This window comes from Callospermophilus lateralis, chromosome 20, assembly GCF_048772815.1.
Source record: "Callospermophilus lateralis isolate mCalLat2 chromosome 20, mCalLat2.hap1, whole genome shotgun sequence".
NCBI lineage: Eukaryota > Metazoa > Chordata > Mammalia > Rodentia > Sciuridae > Callospermophilus > Callospermophilus lateralis.
In genome coordinates, this window is record NC_135324.1 from 2,225,408 (window position 1) to 2,241,426 (window position 16,019).

Genomic DNA, 16,019 nt, shown 5'->3' on the forward strand with positions numbered 1-16,019 from the left:
ATGGATTCTAATAATGTAGCATCTTTGTTTGGGGCATATTCTTTCTTGGTTTCTCATGTTGTTTATGCATCCTCCCTTCCAGCTCTGTGTTTTTAAGATATATAGCCATGTAGGCTTATAGTGTCCCCAATGGGTTTCAATACCTTTCTTTTTAAAAAATTTATTTATTTTTATAAATACATGACAACAGTGGAATGCATTACAATTCTTATTACACACATAGAGCACAATTTTTCGTATCTCTATATAGAAAGTATATTCATGCTAATTTATGCCATTGTATATGTACTCATTTCTTTCTGCAATACAACTCTTAATACACATATATATCACAATTTTTCATATCTCTTGTTGTACATAACGTATGTTGGCACCAATTTGTGTCTTTGTACATGTACTTTGGATAATGGTGTCATCACATTCCACAATCACTGCTAATCCCCTGCCTCTTCCCCTCCCCTCCAACCCCTCTGCCCTATGTAGAATTCATCTATTCCTCCCATGCTCCCCCTCCCTACCCCACTATAGTCAGCCTTCTTATATCGGAGAAACCATTCAACATTTATCTTTTGGGTTTGCCTAACTTACCTCTCCAATACCATCCATTTACCTGCAATTGCCATGATTTTATTATTGCTGAGTAAAATTGCATTGTGTATATATGCCCCATATTTTTATCCATTCATCCACTGAAGGGCATCTGGGTTGGCTCCACAGTTTACTATTCTGCATTGTGCTGCTATAAACATTGACATGGCTGTGACCCTGTAGTATGCTGTTTTCAAGTGTTTGAGAATAGTCCGAGAAGAGGAATAGCTGAGTCAAATGGTGTTTTCATTCCCAGATTTCGAAGGAATCTCTATACAGTTTTCCACGTTGTTTGCAGCAATTTGCAGTCCCACCAGCAGTGTATGAGTGTGCCTTTTCCCCCACATCCTTGCCAACACTTGTTGTTTGTGTTTATGATAGCTACCATTCTGACTGGAGTGAGATGATATCTTAGAGTGGTTTTGATTTGCATTTCTCTAATTGCAAGAGATGATGAACATTTTTAAAAATATTTTTTGATTGATTCTACATCCTTTTCTGAGAAGTGTCTGTTCAGGTCCTTGGCCAATTTGTTGGTTGGATTATTGGGTTTTTTGGTGCTTAGCATTTTGAGTTCTTTATATACTAGATATTAGTTCTCTATCTGATATGTGAGGGGTAAAAATCTACTCCCAGGTTGTAGGCTCTCAGTTCACCTCAGATTTTTTTTCTGAGAAGAAACTTTTTAGTTTGAATCCATCCCATTTGTTGATTCTTGGTTTTAATACTTGTGCTATAGGCATCTTATAAGGAAGTTGGGGCGGCCTAGCCCCATGTGATGAAGATTATGGCCTACTTTTTCTTCTATTAGATGCAGAGTCTCTGGTTTAAATCCTAGGTCCTTGATCCACTTTGAGTTGAGTTTTGTGCATGGTGAGAGATAGGGTTTTAATTTCATTTTTTTTTGAAAATGGATTTCCAGTTTTTGCAGCACCATTTGTTGAAGAGGCTATCTTTTCTCTAATGCATGTTCTTGGCACCTTGTCTAATGTAAGATAATTGTAATTTTGTGAGTTAGTCTACGTGTCCTATATTCTGTACCATTGGTCTACCGGCCTGTTTTAGTGCCAATACCATGCTGTTTTTGTTACTATTACTCTGTAGTATAGTTTAAGGTCTGGTATAGTGATACCACCTGCTTTGCTCTTCCTGCTTATAATTGCTTTAGCTATTCTGGAATTCTTATTTTTCCAGATGAATTTCATGATTGCTTTTTCTTTTTCTATGAGAAATGTCATTGGTATTTTGATCAGAATTGCATTAAATCAGTATAGTGCTTTTGATTGTATGGTCGTTTTGATAATATTAATTCTGCCTATGCAAGAGTAAGGTAGATCTTTCCATCTTCTAAGGTCTTCTTTGATTTCCTTCTTTAGGGTTCTGTAGGTTTCCTTGTATAGATCTTTCACCTCTTTTGTTAAGTTGATTCCCAAGTATCTTATGTATTTTTTTGTTTGAAGTTGCTGTAAATGGTGTAGTTTTTCTTATTTCCTTCTTGAGGTTTTGTCACTGATATACAGAAGTGCCTTTTTAAATGTGTGTTAATTTTATATCCTGCTGGTTTGCTGAATTCATTTTTTAGTTCTAGAAGTTTTCTGGTGGTGCTTTTGGGGTCTTCTAGGTATAGAATTGCATTGTCAACAAATAGTGCTAATTTAAGTTCTATTCCTGTAGTTATTCCTTTAATTTCTTTCGTCTGTCTAATTGCTCTGGCCAGTGTTTCAAGAAATATGTTGAATAGAAATGGTGAGAGACAGCACCCCTGTCTTGTTCCAGTTTTTAGAGGGAATGCCTTTAGTTTTTCTCCCTTTAGAATGATGTTGTCCTTAGGCTTAATGTAGAGAGCCAGTATGATGTTGAGGTATGTTCCTGTTATCTCAATTTTTAATTTTTTAAATTTTATTTATTCTAATTTGATATATCCCACAGAATGCAATTTAGCTAATATTATACTAATAGAGCACATTTTTTCATGTCTCTGGTTGTACACAAAGTAGTCATATCATTTGTTTTAATAAATGTACTAAAGATAATGATATCCATCTCGTTCCACAGTCTTTCCTACTTCCTTATCTCCTCTGTTCCCCTCCCACCCTCTGCCCTATCTAAAGTTCATCTATTTCTCCAATGCTCCCTTCCATCCCCACTACGAATTAGCCTTTTTATATCAGAGAAAAGTTTCAGTATTTGTCTTATTGGGATTGGCTAACTTCACTTAGCATTATCTTCTCTATCAGTTCTAATTTCAATTATTTCTTGCCTTCTACTACTTTTGCTGTTGATTTTTTTCTTCTAGGAATTCGAGATGAAGTATGAGATCAATTATTGACTTTTTCTTCTTTTAAGGAATGAACTCCATGCAATGAAGTTTCCTCTTAGTACTGCTTTCATAGTGTCCAAAAGATTTTCATATGTTGTGTCTATGTTCTTGTTTACCTCTAAGAATTTTTTAATCTCCTCCTTGAAGTCTTCTGTAACCCATTGTTCATTCTATTGTACCAAATTGATTCACTCGTTGAACTGCTTATAAAACTTGAAATATTTCAAGTTTGTCTTTTCACGAGGTGGAAGGTGGAAGTGTCACTTTACATGTCTCCAAACATTAATATTTTATGAATATTTTACACATTGGTAATGTGTCATGGATGATACTTGAAACTAATTGTATTGGGGAACTCAATCTATTTCATGGATAGAAAGCAGAGAGAATAGAAACCAGATTGTTTTCAAAAGCTTTTTTATCGCTCTATTTGTCTCCCTTGTGCACAATCACCTCATGAGAATATCTTTGACAAGTCTGATTTGCATCTGGAATGTCCCCCAAATTTCACATTCACTGATGGTAGAAATGTTAGGAGTTGGGTTTTTATTCAGTGCTTGGATTATGGTATATATCCTTCACTTCACTCTGATATGGAATATATATATATATATAATATATACATACTGTTTTTAGACTTATGTATTTTCCTCTGAATTAGATAATGGAAAGTATCTTATTACATAATTAAAGTCACTCTCTACATGACAGTCAGTTCTACTAACTCTTAATTCATATTAAAAACTGAATAATGGTTTGGTCCGTGTTGATCTAACAATTTTTATTTCAGGAGCCATTGACATTTGGGGATGTGGCTATTGATTTCTCTAAGGAGGAATGGGAATGCCTGGATCCTGCTCAGCAGAATTTATATAGAGAAGTGATGTTGGAGACCTACAGCAACCTGCTCTTTGTGGGTGAGCATAATTTTCCTTCAAAATTTCTAATTATAATTATTTAATTTTCTTCCCTTGAAGTATATCTTTTGGGAACTTCTCCACAAGAATGTGTTGCAGATTTATGCTTTCAATAAAAAAGATGGGGTAGTTCTTGGTGCTGACAAGAAAATGTTAATGATGTTTCCTTTCATCCTTAATGTTCTCCTTTGGTGGCATGATATATATCTTTCACTTGACATATGGTTGATTAGAGGAATGCAGTGATGTCAAATCCTGTGGCCCACATTTAGCAGAGGACATAGTTAAGGTAGAGAAGGAAGCCTAAATTAAAAAAAGGTTCATTGAGACATTATCCAGCAGAAAATATTTTTGAGAAGCTTTGAATTCTTTCTCTTGTTATCATAGAAAAACCTGTTCTGTGTTTTGTGCTTTAATATTATGTAGTATTCTCCTTTTCCTCTAGTAATATCTCCATACATTCAAATTAACAACAAAACACTCCCCTTGCCTTGTGAGTGTCAATGTTATCTGACAGCTCTTCCATAATTTAAAAAATATTTTTAGTTGTTAGTGAATTTCCTATTTATCTATATATGGTGCTGAGAATTGAACCCACGACCTCACACATGCTAGGCAAGCTCTCTACCACTACTCTACAACTCCAGCCCTTCTTCCGTCATTTGCAGGAAAGTTCACATTTCTGGAGACATCTAGGTCCATCCAGTGTAATACATTACTATCATAAGTCAGTTTCTCTAATCTTATTTGTACATTTTTTTTCACTAAAATTTCCTTATCAGTGTTCTTTCTGATATGTGTAATGGATTTTCTGTGAAATTATCTGCCATGGAATGAATGTGGAGTTGGACAAAGACTGCTGTTTTGAGAGATGGTGTAAGTTTTATTTGAATTAGAGGATTTGTAAAATAATACATCTGTGGATATTTACAATTTGGTTATTTTTTTCTCTTTTTTTAATTGTGTACAGTAGGTTTCATGTTATAGACTGGGTTTCCTCATATCAGTTAATTGCTTCAGAAACTAAGATATATATGATTCTTGTTTGTATTGCCAATAATATTATATGTGCTTTTGCTTTTATAAATATTAAGCCTGTTTTGTCCATGACTTTTGTATTTTATCTTGATTGGCTTTTCATTCTGCCCATGTACGTAGAAATTGAAGTTTTCTATGTATAAGTGTAATGGGGATTGATGGCAGTGATACTCTCATGCTGAACTACACCCCAAGCTCCTTTTCACTCATATTTGTAGAGAGGTTCTCACTAAGTTATTGAGGATGTCTTGAATTTGCAATTCAATTGCCTCAGACTTCCTAGTAGCTGAGATTACATGCATGTCCATCATTTGTATATGGATGAGCTTGTTCTTATTTATAGGATTAAGACCACATTATTTTAAATGTAGCTTTGAGAAATGTTGCAATTCTCTTTATCTTTGAATTTTCATTGTAATCAAAACCACAAAATAAAACTTACTGTCTCCAAAATTTTAAATGTACAGTTCAGTAACATTGATTTAATTTGTTATGCAATATATCTCTACAAAGTTTACTTCTCAGAAAAAAAATGCCTAGGAAGCAAGGGCTCATTTCTTTCTCCTCATCACAAAACTATTCTCTTTTTTTCAGAAAGCTTCTTTTTTAGTTTAGAGGTGTCATGTTTGTAGAATTCTGTAGTATTCTTTCTGTGACATTTCAGTTAACCTAGTGTACATACATTTTGTGAAATATATAATTAGAATAAATTATTTGACTTCAAAGTTCTATAGTTTCCATATTCCAATATGGCCCATCATTCTTTTCAAGGGATATTTGGTTTGTATCCCCCATGATGGCTCTGTTGAATAACAATTTAACAACACTGGTGTGCAGTGTTTTTAATTTGCTATTGATGTGAGGGCTTATTGCCACACTCACTAAGAACTCCGTCTACCTGACTCCATGTTTGCATTTACAATTGAATGCTGTAACTTTTAGTATATTCTTTTTAGCAGGGAAATAGTCTTATTTTTATTTTGGGGAATATTCATACAATTTAAAGGATAAATTTCTCTGCAAAATTTTTTTAACAATGGTAGGTTGATGAATACTACATGGAGCCTCTAGTTAACTTTAAGTAGTATAGTATAAACATCTTTAAATTTAATCTTTCAATTTTGAACAACAGCATGCAAAAGAGTGTTCAATCAACTGACACATATTTAGGGATTTTTGAAAATACCTACCACTTTTGACTTCAAATATTTATTTCATGTTGGTTACAAAATAACTATCACTTAAATATTTATTAACCTTTGTTTTAATATATAAAATTGATCTAACCAGCATAATATCCCACTTGTGATTAAGAACAGGAATTCTATAAGTCTATAGTAGTTTCAAAATATTTTCAAAGTCTTATGCTTAGCAATTACCATTTTGCTTCACTCTATTTCCCTTTTCGGTAAGGGGGGATTTATGTCTCTTAGTATGACAATGATTCTTTGTTTTCATTCAACCCTCTCAGTGTTTTCTTTGTGTGTTTGGGAAGTATGAAGTATGTAGCGAATGTATTTTACTCTTAATTCAGAACCTAGGGAAAGGGTCCTTTTCTCTCTTTTGCCTTTTTTCAAAGTTTTTTTTTTTAAATTTAAAACGTCTTCTATGTCCTATAACTGTCTTAAACTATGTTTTGTGAGCTATAATGTAGACAGCCCAGGTTTTGTTCAATCACTTTTGTATGTGTCATTATTATATCCTTTTGCTTTCAGTATGTGTGTGTTCTTAGATTTAGAGTATCCTGTAGACTACCTACAGTTGCAATATTTAGAGTTAATTCAGATACCCAAGTTTTGTTTTCATCAGAATTTTGTAATTTTGCATTTGCCAACAAAAAACTATAAAAATGAAGAATCTCCTACTCATACTTTGTATGAGTATCAACTTGACTTCACTTTATTAAAAAACTGAATATATTTATGTGTCCTTTTAAAATTATATTATGTTACAGGTATATATGTTTATTGACAGTATTGTTATGCTTTTTTCTTTCAAATTCTATTGTAAAATTACATGTCTGGAGACCCATCATTACAATAAAATAGAATTGTTTTTGCCAAGAAATGTTTAAAATTTCATAAGACTTATGATGTTGTGTACTTACATTTTATTATGAAGGATCACCTTTAGTACTTTTTGGAGAACAAATCCAGTGTTGATGAATAGTGTGTGTATTTTTATATGTTTAAAGTCTTCATTTTCCTTCTCTTTTGAAAGGTAGTAGCTGTGAATATAATGTCTTGGTTGATAATTTTATTCTTTCATTCCTTGAATATAGATAGACTCGAATTCCTTCCTGTATTGTGAAGATTCGACTAAGGATTTCACAATTATATAGTTACACATTTCTAGGTGACCCATCTTTTTCTCTTGGATGCTCTCAGTATTGTGAGTTTTTAAACTTGGGTTAAAACCTACTTTGAGTCTTTACAACTTGGAGAAAACTGAGCTGCTTGGATGTTTCATTTTTCCTATTTTCTGAGATGTGTTTATTAGTACTGGAAAGAAAATTTAAGGGCGATTTAGCACTTTGCATTTTTTACTTTGTCTTGGCTTCATATTTTGATCCTCTATCTCAACCTCCTATGTTGCTATGTACAACAACCCCTGACTCTTTCAGACATTTTCTAAAGAAAGTCTTTAAACCTACATTTTCTGCTTATTACTATTAACAACTCTTGACTAATTTTTATTCTGTTTTTTGTGTGTTGGTTTAGTTCAGTAAACTTCTTTTAAATGATAATTGACTATTCCCTTTGAGTAATTCATAACCTTGCTTACAGTTGATTTAGCCATGTTTTTTTCGGTTGGTAAGCAGGAACCCCTTTTTGAACAGTCCCCAAATATTCACATTTCATATTTTTATTTTTTAATGAAACAGAAGAAAGTTGGTAGATTTTGAAAATATATTCTGAAGGAGGAAAATCATTGTGTAACACAATGTATTTTTCTCTACTATATTACTCTCCATAGTAATGTACTCATCTTGGATACTGTGAACACAAAGATGATTAGGAAAATTTTCAAAGTAATTTTCTGTGTGTATTTTTATTTGATTTATATATTTATACAGTAATGATGGACTTGGATTTAATAATTCACTCCCCTGCTGATGTTATTTTTTGCTGTAATTTCTTAGATTTGCAAAATATACTCATCCCAGTAAAGTAAGTAAACATGTTTGTTATTTTTATTTATTTCAGCCATGAATACTCATCAACCTCGAGAAATTTCACCAGAGCAGGGAATAAAAGAGAGAGAGGGAAGATATGGAAAGTGTTACTTTGACTATTTACAACCAAGAAAACAATGGGAAAATATAGGTGAGAGTAAAGTTCAAAAATTGTATTATAATAGACAAAATCAATCAGTAGTCCCTATTATGATAAAAATTTTATGGTCAAAGGCACCAGAGACAATTAATATCTGAAACAAAAATTCAATGTATTCCAATTATTTTAGGAGTTTTATATGTCTTTAAGAATAAATCCACAGCCATTTTAGAACTGAAAGGCAATGTGGAAAATTTGAAATCTAGTCCATGCATCAGTTTTTAACTTGGCCAATTATAAAAGTAGCACTGAGTTAAAATTCCACTCAAACATTTGCACAGAGAAGATATTTCTAAAAGTGATCCTTTTGGGAGCTTCTTTATAAAATGTCCATTTTTCTGAAACAAAAGATTAATTTCTCCTTGTGCCCAAATGGACAATATTAAGAATTGTAGAAAAGTTTCTACTTCCCCACTATTGCTCAATGACAGTTCTGATACACATTTCTGGAAAGTGCACTATATAGATAATGCTATAAGTAACACAATAAGCCATGTCTCTACCCTGAGTAATGACCAGTATATTTACATTGGTGATAAAAATTATGACTATAGAGAAATCCTAGTCTTTCTCTAAAGGAAATTTACCAGATGAAAAATGTAGGAAAGTCTTGCTTCAGTGATCAAAAACTAGTATTCATTAAAATATTCATAGCCAAGACAAAACCTGCAAGTGTAAGATATGTGAAAGAGTTCTTAACCACAGTGCAGAGCTTGCTTAATACAAGAAAAATTATAGAGAAAGAGAGCCCTATAAGTATAGATGATATTGAGCAAGCAAATGCTTTGATATATTTTTTAAACACAGCAGATACTATGACAGTGATAAATTCTACAAATTTAAAGAATGTGGAAAAACTTTTAGTGAAAAGTTACAACTTGTTAAGTATCAGAGGATTTATACTAAAGGAAAGACCTGTAAATATAAAAAGTGTGGGAAAGCCTTAAAAAATTTTTCACTCTTACTCAACACCAAAAATTTATTCTGCAGAGAAGACCTACCAATGTGAAGAATGCAATGCACTCAAGAGCTTTACTCAACATCACAGTGTTCATATAAGAGAAATGCCATGCAATTTCAAAGAATGCGACAAAACTTCTAATAAAAGCTCAAATCTTATTTGTCACCAGTATACACACCCTGGAGTGATGCCCTACATATGTAAACAATTTTGCAAAGGTTTCAGTCAAAAACCAAGCCTTAAAAATTACCAGAGAATTCATACTGGAGAGAAGCCCTTCAAATGTAAAGTTTGTGGCAAAAGTTTTACTAGAAATTCACATCTTGATTGCCACAACAGGATTCATACTGGAGAGAAGCCCTACAAATGTAAAGTGTGTGGCAAGAGTTTTACTAGAAACTCAAATCTAGATTGCCACAACAGGATTCATACTGGAGAGAAGCCTTACAAATGTAAAGTGTGTGGCAAAAGTTTTAATAGAAACTCAAATCTTGATCGCCACAACAGGATTCATACTGGAGAGAAGCCCTACAAGTGTAAAGAGTGTGGCAAAGCTTTTAATAGCATCTCACATCTCTATTCCCACAACAGCATTCATACTGGAGAGAAGCCCTACAAATGTAAAATGTGTGGCAAGAGTTTTAATCACATATCATCACTTACTCAGCACCAGCGAATTCACACTGGAGAGAAGCCCTACAGCTGTAAAGAATGTGGCAAAGCTTTTGATAGCATCTCACAGCGTAATTGGCACAAAAGTATTCATACTGGAGAGAAATCCTACAAATGTAAAGTGTGTGGCAAAAGTTTTAATAGAAACTCACATCTCTATTGCCACAACAGGATTCACACTGGAGAGAAGCCCTACAAATGTAAATTGTGTGGCAAGAGTTTCAGTCAAAAATCATCACTTACTCAGCACCAGCGAATCCACACTGGAGAGAAGCCCTACAGCTGTAAAGAATGTGGCAAAAGTTTTAATCAAAAAATAGCACTTACTCAGCACCTGAGAATCCACACTGGAGAGAAGCCCTACAAATGTAGAGAATGTGGCAAAGCTTTTAATCAACAATCATTACTTACTCGACATCAGAGAACCCATACTAGAGAGAAGTCCTATAAATGTGAAGAATGGCAAAGCTTTTAATATTGAAGATCACATCTTACTAAACATTATAGATTTTATACTGGAGAGAAGTTTTACAATAAAAACATTGCATCGGTGTCTTTAAGGATGAATCAACCCTTATTTCACAGTAGTTCAACACTATTTCACACCAGAGATATGATAGCACAGAAATTATATAAATGTAAAATAGGTGACAGAGTCTCCAATAATTGTTCACACCCTACTCAGCAACTCAGAATTCATACGAGTGAGAGGACATGAGAAAAATTTTTGCAAATCTTTTGGCCATTGATCAAACATTTTTAAAACACTGGAGGATTTATAGCATATAGAAACCCAAAGAATGTGTCCAAGACTGTATTCAAATTTCTGACATTTTTTAAATTTCTGACCTCATATCTGTAGCAAATGTGGAGTAGCATTTGTCCAAAGTGTGTACCTTAGATAACAGCAAAATATTTACAAAAACACCTTGACAAATATAAAGATTGTAGTAAGTTTCTTATCTATAGCCCATCCCTTGAAGTATTTGGGACCTAGGAGGGAAAAAATCATTTAAATGTGGAAAATGGGTAATTGCTTTTGACATTTGCTGAAAATTTTCTTAAAATCTTTAGCTGATATTGTATAAATAAGGAAATACAAGTATAGAATTGTGCATCCCTAAAAGGATATAATTTTAGTATAAATCAACAATTACTAAAGTGTCTCATTTTTCACAACTGGAGAAATAATAATACTCAGAGTTGATTATTTCCGAAGTCTCATAAGATTTATATGAAATTTAAAATTTAAATTTTTAAGAGCCTCTTAAACTTAGGGACACTTAATCAGTAAACCACATCCTCAGATTTTTTTTCTTTTTTATTTAGAGTTAGGTTTTGCTAAGTTGTATAGGGCCTCACTAAGTCATGGAGCCTGACTTTGAACTTGCAAAGCTTCTCACATCCCTAGGGTCACGGCATGGTCCACCATGCCCGTTTTACAGAGCATTTTTACTTGTATTTCATTACAGATGCAATTTGTTACTAAATAAAGTGTGAATTTCTTAATGTAAACCTTGTCATGCATTTAATGATGTTATTAGGTCACACATCTCCCACTATTCACTTTGCTAATGGATCAATGCAATAGTAAAACATTCTATTGGGTAAATAATGCTATAATGTCTCCATTAATTATTTCATATGTTTAATCGAGTATTATTTGGAGAATATTATTTATGGAAATTATATACTCTCTTGTTTGTAATTATGGGAAAATTAAGAGAGTTATAGGAAGGACCTAGGGATACTAAAATAATGCCCAGATATCCCTAGTTTGAATCATGAGTTTAACATTTCACCTTATAGAGTAGCAGAACACCCTAAGGGATCTACAACTCTGGAGAGTTATACAAGCTCCCATTCAGGGAGAGGAGAAAGACCCAAGAGACTAGGAGCCAACGTGCGTATTCAGGCAATAAAGGAGGGTTGCTGAAGGGGGAAATAGTCTTAATGTTTCCTGGGGAATCCACATGGTCCACAGGCCCATCCTGACTCTTGGATTGAAGAAACCATGCAGTTCCTCATGAATTCTATAACGTTCATCACTGAGGTGACTAGACTCACCTCTAGTGTAGGAAAAACATCCCAATTTGGGACCACCTCTTTAGTCTTGGATACCCAGTAGAAAAGTGTAACCAGAAACATGTAAAATGATGACTGTAAAAAGAAAAAGACATACTATAGGAGCATTTATGCCCCCACATTTTTTATTTCATTATATATTTTGATTTTGAAGACCTTTTTCTACTTAGTAACTTACAATGTAATGTTTGTTATACTTAATGGATTATACGATAGATAGCATGTGTCATGGTCTCCCAGACCCCTGTGCAACCCAGTAATTATAAGATACTATAAACTAACCCTGTCCCTCTTCAGATCTTAAAGCTCTAAGAGCCCATGACACTGTACAGAGAGAGAAACACAATTTTGATTGAAGTAAACCTCTAGACTCTCATCTACAAGTCCTGTTCAAAAAGTAAAAACACACTATTCTCTCATATGTGAGCTTTTGGGGTCAAAAAACACCACCCACAAACATTGCATTTAACTTTATTTGGGAAAAATAAATATTGAAATATAATGATAAGTTCTAGGAGAATAATATTCACAGCATTTTTTATTCCTAAGTGTAAATCTCTATGTTTCATGTTTAGGTCCACATTATTTTATGCAGTAAACTGGCTTCATTTTACATATGAGAGTTTTAACTATTTATAAGGCCCAGAGGAAAGAATCAGTCCTAGAGGTCTAAGGAAAATATAAAGATCTTCCCTTTTCATGTGACTGCGTAATGTCTGCATATCCTTGATGAAACAGCTAAAGAATGCCCATTTCTCAATGCATCTGGCTCGGTCACTCAGTCATTGGAACCCCAATTTATTGAGTCATCTCAAGGCTATCACTCCCTTTAGGATCTGACCTGTTCTTGGGAGCATGTAGTGTTCTTCATGGGATCACTAGGTCATCCAAGATGTTAGAATGAAGTTTTCTTTGTTCTAACTTGTATTTATTCGGTTTCACTTTCAATACAAGTTAGAACAAGACTCCAGACTCTCACCTGTGGAGAGGATGCTCTGCCCAGCACTTCCCAGTCAGGACCCTGAAAAGCTGTTTGGACTCCCCAGTACATAGGTTCAGTGTGGGGGTTTTCCTAGTCTGGCTATACAGTTGCCTGTGTCTGTTCCTTTTGCTTTCTCTCTTGCTTTCATGGTATTACTCAAGGAAACACTGTCTGGTGTGAAGAGAGTGTCGTCCTTATCTATTGGACCTGACCTGCCAAGTTGAGCAGCTGCCCACATACTGAATGTCACAAACACATGTATGTGTTATCTAATCAGTAACTAGTGTGTCTTTCAACTGCATGATTTTTTATTGCATGGAGAAGGAAACTGAGAATGCTTTTTTGAGGGCACACAGCACTATTCATAGTATTCATAACACTGCTATGTAATATTTCCTCTCTGCTCAACTTGTAAGTATTTCTCTTGTGCTGCTTTTTAAATCAAATAGAAAAGAGTTGTAAACAAAAAATTTTGTGATTATATATGTTACACAGACTGACTTGGGCAACTCTATTTACCATTGTTTATTATTTTTATGGGTTCAAGGTAGTCTTTTATAATTTTATTTAACCTTAATGACATTAGCATCTTTTGAAGAGATTTTCACTCACAAACCTTCTCTGTATACAATTTTTCCCTTATCATTTTTAAAATTTCTTACTCTCTTTAGGTATACATGACAGTAGAGCAAATTTTGACATATTATACATGGAGTAAAACTCATTTTAGTTAGCATTCCATTCTTCAGGTGTACATGGTGGGGACCTTCACTGGTGGTGTATTTATATATGAACACAGAATAGTTGTGTCTGATTCATCCTACTGTCATTTGTATTCCTATTTCCCTTTTATTCCCTTCATTCCAACTTTGTCTAATCCACTGAATTTCTATTCTCTCCCCCTCCCTTGTTGAGTTGTTTAGCACCCACATATATTTTGTGTCTGTTTCTTTCTACTATCATTCCTATCCCCATATCCCGTCCCCTCCCTGCACTCCTCTCTACTTAATCTAAAGTAACTATTTTTCCCCACCCCTCATTGTGAATTAGCATACACTAATCAGAGAGAACATTTGGCCTTTGTGTGTGTGTGTGTGTGTGTGTGTGTGTGTGTATGTGTTTTGGGGGGCTTATTTCATTTAACCTGATATTCTTCAACTCCATCCATTTACCACCGGATGCCATAGTTTCATTTATCTTTAAATCTAAGTAATATTCGATTGGTGGGGGGAATATATATATAATCACATTTTATTTATCCATTAATCTGTTGAAGGACATCTAGGTTGGTTCTATGGTTTAGCTTTTGTGAATTGTGCTGCTATAAATCTTAATGTGGCTGTGTCCCTGTAGTATGCTGTTTTTAAGTCCTTTGGGTATAGTCCCAGGAGAGGGATCGCTGGGTCAAACGGTGGTTCCATTCTGGTTTTGCAAGGAGTCTCCATACTTATTGACATCATGACCTTCAGTGAATGTGGAATTCAGAAAGATGCTTGGTGCTTAATTGCTGCCTCAGAATTCTTACATTTTACTGACAAACCTTTACCAGACTTTGTAAGCAAGTATTAGAAGGAAGATTCTTGCTATGGCTTATAGGCCTGTATTCAATCTCCTTACGCTTCAATTACTGGAAATGTAAAAGTTAATAATGGAAGATGATAGATATCTTGTAACATGTAGTAAATGTAATTTAACTAATTGTATCACCAGAAATTATAGAGAAAAAGGAACGATGATACTTCATCAGCCCTCTTGTGTCTTATTACCAGGAAATATTTCAGAACCATGGTAGGCTGATGCTGGTTTTCAAGTCTTACAACAAACACATGCCCAGCTAGTGAGATCTAAGTATGCTCTTGGGCTCACAATAGTGGGAGTTCTTCCCTTGGTTCATTTTATTGCTCCCATGGTCACAGCTTCGGTTTCTATATCTCAAATATTCAACATGCAAATTTTCTTAATAATTTGGCTCAGAATACTTCCAACACTCTTCACAATCAAATAAATGTTGATGAAAAGATTGAGACCAAGCTAAATGCCTTAGAGGCTGCTGTCATGAATATAGATAATGAGCTTTCCACTTTGAAATTCAAGGAAAGACTTAAATGTCATGCTAGCTATAAGTATGTGTGTGTTATTGCTGCCCAATGCAATGCTTCTTAATGGTATTGGGAGAAGGTTCAAAACCATTTGTTGGATATTTGGCAGAAGAATGATAACAGCTTGGATCTTTTGGAGCTGCATCATCAGATTCAAGATATACAGAAAAGTAAGATTGATTTTTCAGATCCTACTTCTTTAGCTGATCAAATACTTAAGGAATTAAACAGCTTTAACCCTGGAAACATTCTTAAACACTCTGCATGGTATATCATTGTATTGTTCTCGTTGCTACTAATTCTCTCTTGTGTTGTAATTGTAGGATTTTGTGCCAGATGAAGAAGAATTCAGGGACTCAAAATAATGACCCACCACCTGCTTTTTCAAAGAAAGAAGGACAGACATGTGGGAAGCCCCTCTGAATGACCCATGACATTTATCACCATTCCTGGTCCCTCAGCATTTCTTTTTATTGGAGACAGGGTTTTGCACTGTTTGACCTTGAACTTGCACAAGCTGGCCTTAATCTTGTAGTCCTCCTCCTTTAGCTTCTTAAATATATGGGATTAGTTGTGTGCCATGATCCCAACTATTGTTACTTTTTTGAGTAATATGCACAGCTTTCCACATCGGCTACACACCCGTGCATAAGTGTTGATTTTTCTCCACATCCACATCGCTGTTTGTCACTTTTCTAAGTTATTCATTCTGACTGGGGTGTGGTGATACCTCATGTATTTTTTTTTCTTGTGGTGCTGGGGCCTGAACCCAGGGCCTTGCACATGCAAGGCAAGCACTCTACCAACTGAGCTATTTCCCCAGCCCTCCTCATTGTATTTTTGATTTGCATTTTCCTGAAGGCTAATATATGGAACATTTTTCTATATGTTTACTGGAACTTTTTGTTTCTTCTTTTGAAAACTGTCTACTTCATTTTCCCACTTGAATGGCATTACTTAGTTTTTGATTGTTTGGTGTTATAAATTTTTTGTTCTTTACATATTCTAAATATGAAGCTTGT

At 34.3% G+C, this 16,019-nt stretch overlaps 1 protein-coding gene across 1 annotated transcript in view; it reads left to right on the forward strand.

Moving 5' to 3' along the window:
* LOC143385698 (uncharacterized) overlaps positions 1-16,019 on the forward strand; it is a 46,712-nt gene that overhangs the window by 13,621 nt on the left and 17,072 nt on the right. The window contains exons 3-4 of the mRNA XM_076841263.2: positions 3,699-3,825; positions 9,378-10,293. Coding sequence (XP_076697378.2) covers positions 3,699-3,825; positions 9,378-10,293 — 1,043 coding nt within the window. The remainder of the gene's footprint in view (positions 1-3,698; positions 3,826-9,377; positions 10,294-16,019) is intronic.